Source organism: Coregonus clupeaformis, chromosome 21 (genome assembly GCF_020615455.1).
Source record: "Coregonus clupeaformis isolate EN_2021a chromosome 21, ASM2061545v1, whole genome shotgun sequence".
Classification (NCBI taxonomy): Eukaryota; Metazoa; Chordata; class Actinopteri; order Salmoniformes; family Salmonidae; genus Coregonus; species Coregonus clupeaformis.
Genome location: NC_059212.1, coordinates 40,973,909 through 40,987,552, shown reverse-complemented (window position 1 = coordinate 40,987,552; position 13,644 = coordinate 40,973,909). Strand labels below are relative to the sequence as shown.

At 41.2% G+C, this 13,644-nt stretch overlaps 1 protein-coding gene across 2 annotated transcripts in view; it reads left to right on the top strand.

Annotated features, from left to right (window-relative positions):
- The first annotated feature begins 1,375 nt into the window (after nucleotides 1–1,375).
- The window catches only part of LOC121535637 (putative leucine-rich repeat-containing protein DDB_G0290503), a 63,013-nt gene continuing 50,744 nt past the window's right edge, over nucleotides 1,376–13,644 (top strand). For both annotated transcript variants that reach the window (XM_045205907.1, XM_045205906.1), the window contains exons 1-23: nucleotides 1,376–1,484; nucleotides 1,650–1,780; nucleotides 2,203–2,232; nucleotides 3,466–3,490; nucleotides 3,618–3,686; nucleotides 4,487–4,576; nucleotides 4,709–4,777; nucleotides 4,879–4,962; nucleotides 5,257–5,343; nucleotides 5,538–5,621; nucleotides 5,794–5,868; nucleotides 6,030–6,119; nucleotides 6,196–6,282; nucleotides 6,379–6,468; nucleotides 6,586–6,675; nucleotides 6,835–6,924; nucleotides 7,151–7,213; nucleotides 7,404–7,466; nucleotides 7,649–7,717; nucleotides 7,839–7,922; nucleotides 8,040–8,126; nucleotides 8,285–8,368; nucleotides 8,502–8,570. In XM_045205907.1, the coding sequence (XP_045061842.1) occupies nucleotides 1,409–1,484; nucleotides 1,650–1,780; nucleotides 2,203–2,232; nucleotides 3,466–3,490; nucleotides 3,618–3,686; nucleotides 4,487–4,576; nucleotides 4,709–4,777; nucleotides 4,879–4,962; nucleotides 5,257–5,343; nucleotides 5,538–5,621; nucleotides 5,794–5,868; nucleotides 6,030–6,119; nucleotides 6,196–6,282; nucleotides 6,379–6,468; nucleotides 6,586–6,675; nucleotides 6,835–6,924; nucleotides 7,151–7,213; nucleotides 7,404–7,466; nucleotides 7,649–7,717; nucleotides 7,839–7,922; nucleotides 8,040–8,126; nucleotides 8,285–8,368; nucleotides 8,502–8,570 (1,786 nt within the window). In that variant the 5' untranslated portion in view covers nucleotides 1,376–1,408. The remainder of the gene's footprint in view (nucleotides 1,485–1,649; nucleotides 1,781–2,202; nucleotides 2,233–3,465; nucleotides 3,491–3,617; nucleotides 3,687–4,486; nucleotides 4,577–4,708; nucleotides 4,778–4,878; nucleotides 4,963–5,256; nucleotides 5,344–5,537; nucleotides 5,622–5,793; nucleotides 5,869–6,029; nucleotides 6,120–6,195; nucleotides 6,283–6,378; nucleotides 6,469–6,585; nucleotides 6,676–6,834; nucleotides 6,925–7,150; nucleotides 7,214–7,403; nucleotides 7,467–7,648; nucleotides 7,718–7,838; nucleotides 7,923–8,039; nucleotides 8,127–8,284; nucleotides 8,369–8,501; nucleotides 8,571–13,644) is intronic.

The following is a 13,644-nucleotide window of genomic DNA, read 5'->3' as shown; positions in this document are numbered from 1 at the left end:
ATCAAATACTTGTTCTCCCCACTGTATCTGTTGGTCACAGATACCTTAAAAAAAAGGTAGGGGCATGGATCAGAAAACCAGTCAGTTTCTGGTGTGACCACCATTTGGCTCATGCAGCGCAACACATCTCCTTCGCATAGAGTTGATCAGTCTGTTGATTGTGAGCAATCCTCTTCAATGGCTGTGCAAAGTTGCTGGATATTGGCGGGAACTGGAACACGCTGTCATACAACGTCGATCCAGAGCATCCCAAACACGCTCAATCGGTGACATGTCTGGTGAGTATGCAGGCCATGGAAGAACTGGGACATTTTCAGCTTCCAGGAATTGTGTACAGATCCTTGCGACATGGGGCCGTGCATTATTATGATGAAACATGAGGTGATGGCGGCGGATGAATGGCACGACAATGGGCCTCATTTGAAAATTGCCATAGATAAAATGCAATTGTGTTCGTTGTCCGTAGCTTATGCCTGCCCATACCATGACCCCACTGCCACCATAGGGCACTCTGTTCACAATGTTGACATCAGCAAACCGCTCGCCCACACGACGCCATACACGTGGTCTGCGGTTATGAGAACAGTTTAACGTACTGCCGAATTCTCTAAAACGACGTTATGGTAGAGAAATGTACATTACATTCTCTGGGAACAGCTCTGGTGGACATTCCTGCATTCAGCATGCCAATTGCACACTCCCTCAAAACTTGAGACATCTGTGGCAATGTGCTATGTGACAAAACTGCAAATTTTAGAGTGGCCTTTTATTGTCCCCAGCACAAGGTGCACCTATGCAATGCTGTTTAATCAGCTTCTTGATATGCCACACCTGTCAGGTGGATGGATTGTCTTGGCAATGGAGAAATTCTCACTGACAGAGATATAAACCAATTTGTACACAACATTTGAGAGAAATAAGCTTTCTGGGATCTTTTAGTTCAGCTCATGAAACATGGGACCAACACTTGACATGTTGTGTTTCTACTTTTGTTCAGTATACAATTAATAAACCGTGATTGTTTGTCCATAATCGTCCAGTGCCAGCAGTGCCCCTTCCCATAAATGATAAAGTCCTTAATTTACTGTATATCCATGGCCCTTGTCCAGAGGAATGTGTGGACGCTTCCAGACCGATACCCATTGGTTGGTTAATAGAACATATCAGTTCTATGAACTTTGAATAGATTCCTGTTTCCCGTCAACAAGACTATTTGCTGATAAGACTATTTGCTCGATTCTAGGCTGGTTGTCAAGTTCTCTGCTTTCTTGATTTGGAAATAGGTAGAAATTACACCCCCCCGGGGGAGGTCTTTAGAAGAGTATTGAGAAACTTTAACAAACATTGGGAGCAGCCAGCTTTATAAAAGCTAGACGACTGTGGGACAAGCACAAGTCTGTCTGACAGAATGATGGCAAGAATACAGACAACTTTAATTGGCCTCCTTCTCCCCTGTCTCCTTCAGGATTCTTTAAGTAGACATGGTGAGACACATCTGAGTTTGAAAATGTATTGCGTCAGGGTTTTTTCACAGCATAGAGAGATATTGTACTACTGGATAATAGCAATAGAATACAATATATCAATTTCTATGTGTCGTTTAAATGGTTATGGACAGTCATTGAACACTAATGTGTTTTGTTTGTCAGTCCCTCATGAAGGTGGCCATGCTTTGCAACCTCGCACCCAGAGAGACTTAAAGAATGTAGATCCCACTGTGGTCTTACAGGGGCCAGGAAGTCATGTAATAGATGTAGACGCAATCCTCCGGAAGCACAATGTAAGTGTAATCGGTGTGAAATGGCTAGCAAGTTAACGGTGCACACTAGTAATATTTCAATTGGTGATGTCATTCGCACTGAGACCTTGATTTTTGTTAGTTTTTTTGGAGCGATAGGTAACGATACCACATGAGAAGGCAGTTGTTAATGTTTTCAGGAGGTCCCTGGTTCAAGCCCAGGTTGGGGCGAGGAGAGGGAAGGAAGCAACACTGTTACATAAGAGCCTTATGCATTCTGCCTCCAAAATACACAAATCTTTTTTAACCATGCTTGGTCCCTCTCTTGTAGCATATGACAGTTGTTTGTCCATACAGTTTTGTCTGGTTTCCACTTGGTGGATAATACTGTTCAAATGTGATTAGTTTAGAATTTGGGTGTTAGAATAATGTTCTGTTTTTCCTCTTATTTTTCATACCTTCAGATCACTCTACCAAATGGCTCCCTTGGTCAGGTAAGAACTTGTACGAACTTTGCCTTTGCAACACAAATAACTAAGTTGATTACACAACGAGTTTTACTTAAAATACTGTGTTGGCTTAAAATACATGTCTTCGGCAAGTTGTATTTTACTTTATTTTCTTCAATTTACTTGTCAGGGAGCAGTTTATAATCTGATGCATTACAACAGATATAGCAAAAAAGGAAGTGGATTTGTTCTCCCCATTAGTGAGATTGTTGTACCTGTTTATATGGTCTGTGGTTAGTCAAGGACGTATATTTAAAAGAACCTGTCTGGTTCATTAATTGGATCATGAATGAAACTAGAAAGGAGTCAAACATTCATATACTCAAACAAAAGAACAACTTTACAACATTCATGTCAATATCAAAATAATTTACATAGTTGAGCAAAAGTTGATATTATAGTTCATCCAACTTAAAATGTATAGTTCAGCTGATGATACATTTTCATATTTAAGTTAAACAACACATTTAAACAACACATTTTCCTAACTCAGGAATGTACCGGTAACCATAGCCGCAGGAAGTAGGGGTGCTGAGGGTGCTGCAGCACCCCCTGAAAAATCAGAATAAAAACAAAAGATTAATAAAAACAATATGTATTTTTGAAACAATTTTTTTCCCACTAAAGTAGTGCACTGGGCCTTTACCAGTCCTGTATTTAGCGGACTGATATAGTCGTCTGCAGTGCGGGCAAAATTATTTTTTCACAAAAGTAATGCACTGGGCCTTTACTAGTCCTGTATTAGCAGACCGATATAGCCTTCTGTAGCGCAATAAAAAATTCAGCCCCCCCTGCTGGGCAGGCGATTATTTTGGCTTCCATGGCAATGCCCCCATAGGATGACAATGCCCCCATCCACAGGGAATGAGTGGTCACTGAATGGTTTGATGAACATGAAAACAATGTAAACCATATGCCATGGCCATCTTAGTCACCAGAGCTCAATCCAACTGAACACTTATGGGAGATTCTGGAGCGGCGCCTGAGACAGCATTTTCCACCACCGTCAACAAAACACAAAATTATGGAAGCTGCTCTGGCTCGTGGTGGCCCAACGCCCTATTAAGACACTTTATGTTGGTGTTTCCTTTATTTTGGCAGTTACCTGTATGTTAGTAAAACATTCCTGCCCCAAAGTTGAGCAAACTAGAAATGGTGTGGCAGCTGGTTGCCTTAATTTTTTTAAAATGTTGAGTCAACTTACATTTTTCTTTACAGTGCACTGTTGTGAACAGCTGTGAGGGTGAGTACCTTGCTTTTGCAAACACTTCTTCATGTAAAATCTATTTTTATACTTGTATCATAAGATGCTGTGATGTGACAAATGATTATATTGAACCTATGTTATTTTAACACAACTGTGTTCTCAGGTCTGAAAGAGCAACTGGAGCACACAGACAGACAATTGCAGGAGAAAACCAGCCACACCATTCAACTGGGTGAGCTGTTGTATTGCTGCTGGTCATACATGTCGCTGACAGCGCGGTCACCCTTTTTCTAGCTCCTAGCCAACTTTGCAGTATTTTGTATTTTTTTGTATTATTACTTACATTATTTGCTCAGAACGTTTCTAGTATTATTATTTCGGACTCTGACATTGCTCGTTCTAATATGTCTTAGTTGTGTATTGTTATTGTATTGCTTGATATTGCTGCATTGTTGGAGCTAGAAACTTAAGCATTTCGCTGAGGCATAAGCGACATAAGCGACCCCAAAAAACATTTATTAAAAAATGTTTAGCAACTAGTCAGGGTCTCAATTTACTTGTAATGTCAATCACTGACAGTCACTCAATTACCCATGTCAGCTAACAATTTTTAGATTTATAAGTTAGTCTAGCCAGCTATCTAAACTTGTAGTGATCATGGCCGAATACCGACCGGGCATGCTGGGCACGTGCCCAGAGGTCCTGACCTTCAGAGGGCCCCCATTGATTTTTTTTGTCACTCTCACTCAGATATCATTAACATGGCATAAAGATGTCATGGCAAAATGTGTAGAATTGCAGGTAATTAACTTTAAAACGCAAATATGTTTTATCTCTGCCGTCAAGGGGGGTCCACTTAGGGCCCCCAAAAGGCTAGAGCCAGCCATGATTTCGCTGCATCTGCGATAATATCTGCAAAACTGTGTATGCGACCAATAGTCTTTAATTTAACTCAGCATCTAAGACCAAATATTCAATGTCCAGTGTGGCGACCAATTAAATGTCTCTAAAACTCTTTATTATTCCTTTTAGAACAGGAAGTGTTTAGACTGAAGTTCACAGTGAGACAGTTGAGACTGAAGTCGACATCCTGCGGTCTGGAAACATCAAATCAAATTGCCAGTAAGTATTACCTCACCACTACAACTCTTATATTTTAATCATAAGGGGGGATATGTCAAACAACTTCTTATAGAACAACTGTACTATGGTAAAATACGGGTAATGCTTGAAACAATATAATATATCTAACAGAACTGCAAGCTCAGTTGGAGGATAAGATGAGTCTACTGGAACAGATGTCGAATGACAATGGAAACCTGGGTGAGTGGAGCTGACTTGATTGGTATTGCCATAAATGATAGATTACAGGTAGAAACCCTGTCACTCATATTTATTTAATTTTCTTATTTTTCTCATTACAGTTCTGAGGATCACAGCTCTTACCTATGAAGTGAACGAACTACAGAAGAAGGACACAAACACCTCAACTTCCACCAAGATCACTGGTAAGAATGTTGTTTATTATACCTTCTCTCCATGACCATAACCATGTTTCCAAAAATTACATAGACACTCTTCAACTCCACTCTGTTCAACATTTGTTACAATGTATAATTTGCTGCAGTGAGTTATCCCCACATAATCTAAAGTGCTATGAAACCTAGTGAAAAAAAAGCCAATTTCAATGTGGTCTATCAAATCAAGGTAATGATTTTTGTACTGTTCTAAACTGTGTTAAAATAACAATGTTAACAACTACCTTACTGGTTCTTTATGAAGGATGTTTATTTGTCTTTTAGACCTACTGAGCCAGCTGGAGGAAAAGAACAAACAATTGCAGTTTAAAACAGAACAACTTGAAAAGAACAGTCGCAGCGCTCAACGTAGTAAGAGAAGAAACCTGTTATTTCAGTGTTCATGTTACTGTTCAGTAGTGGTGAATGGTTCAGAATCATGGAATCATTTTCAGTCCAGTTTCTCACAAAAAATGCAGGATAGCAAAATGCAGTTATCTTCAGTTTTGTACTTTTTAAGCATGCATGTGTAATTTCACGTGACAATGATGTTTGTTGTTTTTTAGTTCTTGAGATCATTGAACTGCAGACCCAGATCTGGGAGGTAGAGAAAACAAAACACAGTCAGGAGACTTTAACCCAAATCACTGGTACAGTATAATCTAAACTACTCAAGATTTATAAATGTTATAAATGTTCAGTTTTGTATTTTTCCAATACACTGCATCCCTTTACCATAGAATACTTTCCTTCTTCCTTTTCCAAAAGCCTGGTGCCTGCAAATGTTGTATTTATCAATAATTGTACTATTGTTGTGTCCAGTTCTACAGAGACAACTGGAGGCCAAAATCAATGAACTAGAGGGCAACTCCAAAGGGAGTGATGACTCCAAAATAGGTCAGTTTGTTTGGGTTGGATTACTGAAACTGATTCACCTGAAAATAAACATTTGCACGGCAAACAGACACCTACTCACACAAGATAGCACACATACTGAGAATATCATTGGAGAATGTCTTCCAGAATACATAGCCAAGTTGTCTCTCTTGGCTTTTCAGTGGTGATGATGATCACATTGGAGAGTGAGGTTACAGAGCTACAGAGAAGGATCTCAGAGCTCACAGAGGAATCCAAAACTAAAATGACAGGTGACTAAATAGTTATTTTATAGACAGAATTACCCCCCCCCCCCCCCGAACAAGCTAAATTGCTTTTATAAATTAGATCTACAGAGGCAACTGAAGGAGATGAACCAGCAACTTATAAACAAGATATTACAACTGCCTGACAACAACACTAACACTGAACTAAGTAAGTGGACAAGTCTCTCTACACAATGAGATATGCTGCAGTACGATCTAGTGTCTCTGCATGTCCTACAAACTGCTCTGTTATTGATTATTTCAGCTGAGGAGATTCTGGCGTTGCAGAATGCAATAAATAACCTATACATACAAATATCAAACCTACAAAAGAAGACCGATGCCCAACATGCAGGTACATGCCAATCTTACTTGTAATTGTTCATGGTTTCACCACTGACTGTGAACTCTTTTGCACTAAATGTTGCATGATTGGAAGAATGTCAAAAGCATTGTGTGTTTTTTTTTTTAGAGCTGCAGAAGAATTTGAACAACAAGGAAAAACAACAAGAAGCCTGGAAGGAACAACTGAAGGGGGAGGATGAGGCTAGCATGCAGCTGAGTGAGTGAAGCATCAAAATGTGATATTTGTGATCATATCAAACTATCCAGATAATACAATAGTTATTTAGAACAATTTATGAAATTTGATTTGAAGAAGGGATACAGACTAAAATAATCCCAGCCTGTTACTTTTCTCATTTTCTTTCTCTCTGTCCAGTTATGAAGATAATTTCTATAATGAGGGAGCAGAGAGACTTACAGATACAAACCACACAGGAGATGCAGACAACATCCTCCCAGATCACTGGTGAGATCTTTATTGTCATTATCTCCAATGTTCCTGTGAATGCACCCTCCTGTGAATGAAAAATGTATGCACTCACTAACTGTAAGTCGCTCTGGATAGGAGCGTCTGCTAAATTATTAAAATGTAAAATGTAAAATGTAATGCACCCTCCTGTGAATGCAACCTCATTGGTTTGTGTGTAGTATGATGCTCTAATATGTATCAAAATGAACTGTTTGAACTCTAGCACTTCTGCAACAAGTTCAGGACAAAGAGGATGAGATTACCAGAGTTCAGGCTGAAAACAAAGGTAAAGACCACATCCTCTGTTCCTGTCTTGTTTACCACCAGCCATGTTTAATGACAGGCCTAGAACGCTAGGCTGCTCTAATCGTTACTTTACATGTAAAACCCACAGTTCTACATTTCATATTTTATTTGATTGTTGTGTTCATTTGACAAGAATGTCTGAAAGATTACGCTCCTTCCTTTTAAAACAGACCTGCAGAAACAGCTGAAGGAGAATAATGCAACGTGTTTCAGTCTCGAGAACAAATATGACCGTGAGACTATGTCTTCTTCCTATCACTAAAGCCATAACATTCTACCTGGAAATATGTTTCATTTACCATGTCCTCAACATTTAACATTTAAAATAAACTAGTTCTCATACATTGTGATGACATTCTGAGATGTTGAAACTCCCTTTATGATCCTTTGCCTGTTTTGTGTGTGCCTCTCACAGGGGTGAAGGGTGAATTAGAGGACAAGATAAACTTACTTAACAGTCAAAATTCAGGCAACTCCAAACTGGGTGAGTGAGGCCAGTTGGACAGTTTCTTCTAATATACAATATGTACAATGTGTTTTCTACATAGAGAACAGTTGACAGTAGCTTACTGTACAGTAATAGTATATCCTTTTGGTTCTAACAGTTCTAAGTATCGTGGCTCTGAATGATGAAGTGAAGTGGCTGAGGACTCAAATCATGTCTCCAGAGGCAGCTGGCAAGATCGATGGTGAGTGTCACTGCCAGTGCTTTCCCCTCATTATTCCATGCTCTGCAGAAGGGTTGTTCTGTAAAGAAAAACTGACATGGTTTAATTTGTTATATTTTAACTGTGTCTGTCTCTCAGAGCTGCAGAAGCAACTGGAGCAGAAGAACCGAGAATTAAAAACGAAGAGCAACGAACTGCAGGAAAAAAGTTCCAACGGACAAAGGAGTGAGTTTTCCACTGATTTAACCCATCCTGAGAGATCACATGTAATGCAATGCAATTATAATAAAGAATACACTGTTGAATTACAAATGAGACAAATTCGACATTTTAGGTTAATTCGATCGAGTCAGGTTGTTTAAAATGTTGTTGTCCTTTTTCAGTTCTGAGAATAATTGAGGTGCAGAATCTGATATGGGAGTTCCAGAAAGGAGTGGCTACTCAGAGCAACATTGACCAGATTGCAGGTGAGTGAAAGAAGCATTTCATTGATTACAAGGTCATTTTAGAGAAATACTTTGATTATTTGAGTGTAAAACTACCTATGAGACATACATTATTCAACTACATCTGTAACTCTGTTGTGCATCTTTTGCACAGTGCTACAGAAAGAGCTGAATGACCTGACTGCTGAAATGGAGGACAAGGCCGATGACGGCTCAAAACTGGGTGAGTTTATGACAATAGGATGGACAGGAAAGCTGAATATCCCACTGGGCACAAACTGATTAATTCAACGTTGTTTCAATGTCATTTGTTAATTTATTGTGACCTGGAATCATAGCCGCAGGAAGTAGGGGTGCTGAGGGTGCTACAGCACCCCCTGAAAATTAATAATGATACAAATATATATATACAGTATATACCAGTCAAAAGTTTTGACACACCTACTCATTCAAGGGTTTTTCTTTATTTTTTAAATAATTTTTAACATTGTAGAATAATAGTGAAGACATGAAAACTATAAAATAACACATATGGAATCATGTAGTAACCAAAAAAGTGTTAAACAAATCAAAATATATTTTATATTTGAGATTCTTCAAACATCCACCCTTTGCCTTGATGACAGCTTTGCACACTCTTGGCATTCTCTCAACCAGCTTCATGAGGTAGTCACCTGGAATGCATTTCAATTAACAGTTGTGCCTTCTTAAAAGTTAATTTGTGGAATTTCTTTCCTTCTTAATGCATTTGAGGCAATCAGTTTTGTTGTGACAAGGTAGCCCTATTTGGTAAAAGACCAAGTCCATATTATGCCAAGAACAGCTCAAATAAGCAAAGACAAATAACAGTCCATCATTACTTTAAGACATGAAGGTCAGTCAATACCGAACATTTCAAGAACTTTGAAAATGTCTTTAAGTGCAGTCGCAAATGCCATCAAGCGCTATGATGAAACTGGCTCTCATGAGGACCGCCACAGGAAAGGAAGACCCAGAGTTACCTCTGCTGCAGAGGATAAGTTCATTAGAGTTACCAGCCTCAGAAATTGCAGCCCAAATAAATGCTTCACAGAGTTCAAGTCACAGACACAGCTCAACATCAACTGTTCAGAGGGGACTGTGTGAATTAGGCCTTCATGGTTGAATTGCTGCAAAGAAACCACTACTAAAGGACACCAATAAGAAGAAGAGACCTGCTTGGGCCAAGAAACACGAGCAATGGACATTAGAACGGTGGAAATTTGTCCTTTGGTCTGGAGTCCAAATTTGACATTTTTGGTTCCAACCGCCGTGTCTTTTTGATACGTGGTGTTGGTGAACGGATGATCTCCGCATGTATAATTCCCACCGTAAAGCATGGAGGAGGAGGTGTTATGGTGTGGGGGTGCTTTGCTGGTAACACTGCCTTTGATTTATTTAGAATTCAATTTAACACTTAACCAGCATGGCTACCACAGAATTCTGCAGCGATACGCCATCCCATCTGGTTTGGGCTTAGTGGGACTATAATTTGTTTCTCAACAGGACAATGACCCAACACACCTCCAGCCTGTGTAAGGGCTATTTTACCAAGAAGGAGAGTGATGGAGTGCTGCATCAGATGACCTGGCCTTCACAATCCCCCGACCTCAACCCAGTTGGGATGGTTTGGGATGAGTCGGACAGCAGAGTGAAGGAGTTCCAACAAGTGCTCAGCATATGTGGGAACTCCTTCAAGATTGGACTGGATTTGGAGTCACCCTCAAAATTAAAGTGGAAAACCACACTACAGGCTGATCCAACTTTGATGTAATGTCCTTAAAACAAGTCAAAATGAGGCTCAGTAGTGTGTGTGGCCTCCATGTGCCTGTATGACCTCCCTACAACGCCTGGGCATGCTCCTGATGAGGTGGCGGATGGTCTCCTGAGGGATCTCCTCCCAGACCTGGACTAAAGCATCCGCCAACTCCTGGACAGTTTGTGGTGCAACGTGGCATTGGTGGATGGAGCGAGACATGATGTCCCAGATGTGCTCAATTGGATTCAGGTCTGGGGAACGGGCGGGCCAGTCCATAGCATCAATGCCTTTCTCTTGCAGGAACTGCTGACACACTCCAGCCACATGAGGTCTAGCATTGTCTTGCATTAGGAGGAACCCAGGGCCAACCGCACCATCATATGGTCTCACAAGGGGTCTGAGGATCTCATCTCAGTACCTAATGGCAGTCAGGCTACCTCTGGCGAGCACATGGAGGGCTGTGCGGCCCCCCAAAGAAATGCCACCCCACACCATGACTGACCCACCGCCAAACCGGTCATGCTGGAGGATGTTGCAGGCAGCAGAACGTTCTCCACGGCGTCTCCAGACTCTGTCACGTCTGTCACGTGCTCAGTGTGAACCTGCTTTCATCTGTGAAGAGCACAGGGCGCCAGTGGCGAATTTGCCAATCTTGGTGTTCTCTGGCAAATGCCAAACGTCCTGCACGGTGTTGGGCTGTAAAACTACCCCCACCTGTGGACGTCGGGCCCTCATACCACCCTCATGTAGTCTGTTTCTGACCGTTTGAGCAGACACATGCACATTTGTGGCCTGCTGGAGGTCATTTTGCAGGGCTCTGGCAGTGCTCCTCCTGCTCCTCCTTGCACAAAGGCGGAGGTAGCAGTCCTGCTGCTGGGTTGTTGCCCTCCTACGGCCTCCTCCACGTCTCCTTATGTACTGGCCTGTCCCCTGGTAGCGCCTCCATGCTCTGGACACTACGCTGACAGACACAGCAAACCTTCTTGCCACAGCTCGCATTGATGTGCCATCCTGGATGAGCTGCACTACCTGAGCCACTTGTGTTGGTTGTAGACTCCGTCTCATGCTACCACTAGAGTGAAAGCACCACCAGCATTCAAAAGTGACCAAAACATCAGCCAGGAAGCATAGGAACTGAGATGTGGTCTGTGGTCACCACCTGCAAAACCAGTCCTTTATTGGGAGTGTCTTGCTAATTGCTTATAATTTCCACCTGTTGTCTATTCCATTTGCACAACAGCATGTGACATTTATTGTCAATCAGTGTTGCTTCCTAAGTGGACAGTTTGATTTCACAGAAGTGTGATTGACTTGGAGTTACATTGTGTTGTTTAAGTGTTACCTATATTTTTTTGAGCAGTGTACAGTTGGGAAAAAAAGTATTTAGTCAGCCACCAATTGTGCAAGTTCTCCCACTTAAAAAGATGAGAGAGGCCTGTAATTTTCATCATAGGTACACGTCAACTATGACAGACAAATTCATGAAAAAAAATCCAGAAAATCACATTGTAGGATTTTGAATGAATTTATTTGCAAATTATGGTGGAAAATAAGTATTTGGTCACCTACAAACAAGCAAGATTTCTGGCTCTCACAGACCTGTAACTTCTTCTTTAAGAGGCTCCTCTGTCCTCCACTCGTTACCTGTATTAATGGCACCTGTTTGAACTTGTTATCAGTATAAAAGACACCTGTCCACAACCTCAAACAGTCACACTCCAAACTCCACTATGGCCAAGACCAAAGAGCTGTCAAAGGACGCCAGAAACAAAATTGTAGACCTGCACCAGGCTGGGAAGACTGAATCTGCAATAGGTAAGCAGCTTGGTTTGAAGAAATCAGCTGTGGGAGCAAGTATTAGGAAATGGAAGACATACAAGACCACTGATAATCTCCCTAGATCTGGGGCTCCACGCAAGATCTCACCCCGTGGGGTCAAAATGATCACAAGAACGGTGAGCAAAAATCTCAGAACCACACGGGGGGACCTAGTGAATGACCTGCAGAGAGCTGGGACCAAAGTAACAAAGCCTACCATCAGTAACACACTACGCCGCCAGGGACTCAAATCCTGCAGTGCCAGACGTGTCCCCCTGCTTAAGCCAGTACATGTCCAGGCCCGTCTGAAGTTTGCTAGAGTGCATTTGGAGGATCCAGAAGAGGATTGGGAGAATGTCATATGGTCATATGAAACCAAAATATAACTTTTTGGTAAAAACTCAACTCGTCGTGTTTGGAGGACAAAGAATGCTGAGTTGCATCCAAAGAACACCATACCTACTGTGAAGCATGGGGGTGGAAACATCATGCTTTGGGGCTGTTTTTTCTGCAAAGGGACCAGGACAACTGATCCGTGTAAAGGAAAGAATGAATGGGGCCATGTATCGTGAGATTTTGAGTGAAAACCTCCTTCCATCAGCAAGGGCATTGAAGATGAAACGTGGCTGGGTCTTTCAGCATGACAATGATCCCAAACACACCGCCCGGGCAACTAAGGAGTGGCTTCGTAAGAAGCATTTCAAGGTCCTGGAGTGGCCTAGCCAGTCTCCAGATCTCAACCCCATAGAAAATCTTTGGAGGGAGTTGAAAGTCTGTGTTGCCCAGCGACAGCCCCAAAACATCACTGCTCTAGAGGAGATCTGCATGGAGGAATGGGCCAAAATACCAGCAACAGTGTGTGAAAACCTTGTGAAGACTTACAGAAAACGTTTGACCTGTGTCATTGCCAACAAAGGGTATATAACAAATTATTGAGAAACTTTTGTTATTGACCAAATACTTATTTTCCACCATAATTTGCAAATAAATTCATTACAAATCCTACAATGTGATTTTCTGGAAAAAATATTCTCATTTTGTCTGTCATAGTTGACGTGTACCTATGATGAAAATGACAGGCCTCTCTCATCTTTTTAAGTGGGAGAACTTGCACAATTGGTGGCTGACTAAATACTTTTTTCCCCCACTGTATATACAGTTGAAGTTGGAAGTTTACATACACTTAGGTTGGAGTCATTAAAACTCGTTTTTCTACCACTCCACAAATTTCTTGTTAACAAACTATAATTTTGGCAAGTCGGTTAGGATATCACAAGTATTTTTCCAAAAATAGTTTACAGACAGATTATTTCACTTATAATTCACTGTATCACAATTCCAGTGGGTCAGAAGTTTACATACACTAAGTTGACTGTGCCTTTAAACAGCTTGGAAAATTCCAGAAAATGATGTCATGGCTTTAGAAGCTTCTGATAGGCTAATTGACATCATTTGAGTCAATTGTAGGTGTACCTGTAGATGTATTTCAAGGCCTACTTTCAAACTCAGTGCCTCTTTGCTTGACATCATGGGAAAATCAAAAGAAATCAGCCAAGACATCAGAAGAAGAATAATTGTAGACCTCCACAAGTCTGGTTCATCCTTGGGAGCAATTTCCAAACGCCTGAAGGTACCACGTTCATCTGTACAAACAATAGTACGCAAGTATAAACACCATGGGACCACGCAGCCGTCATACCGC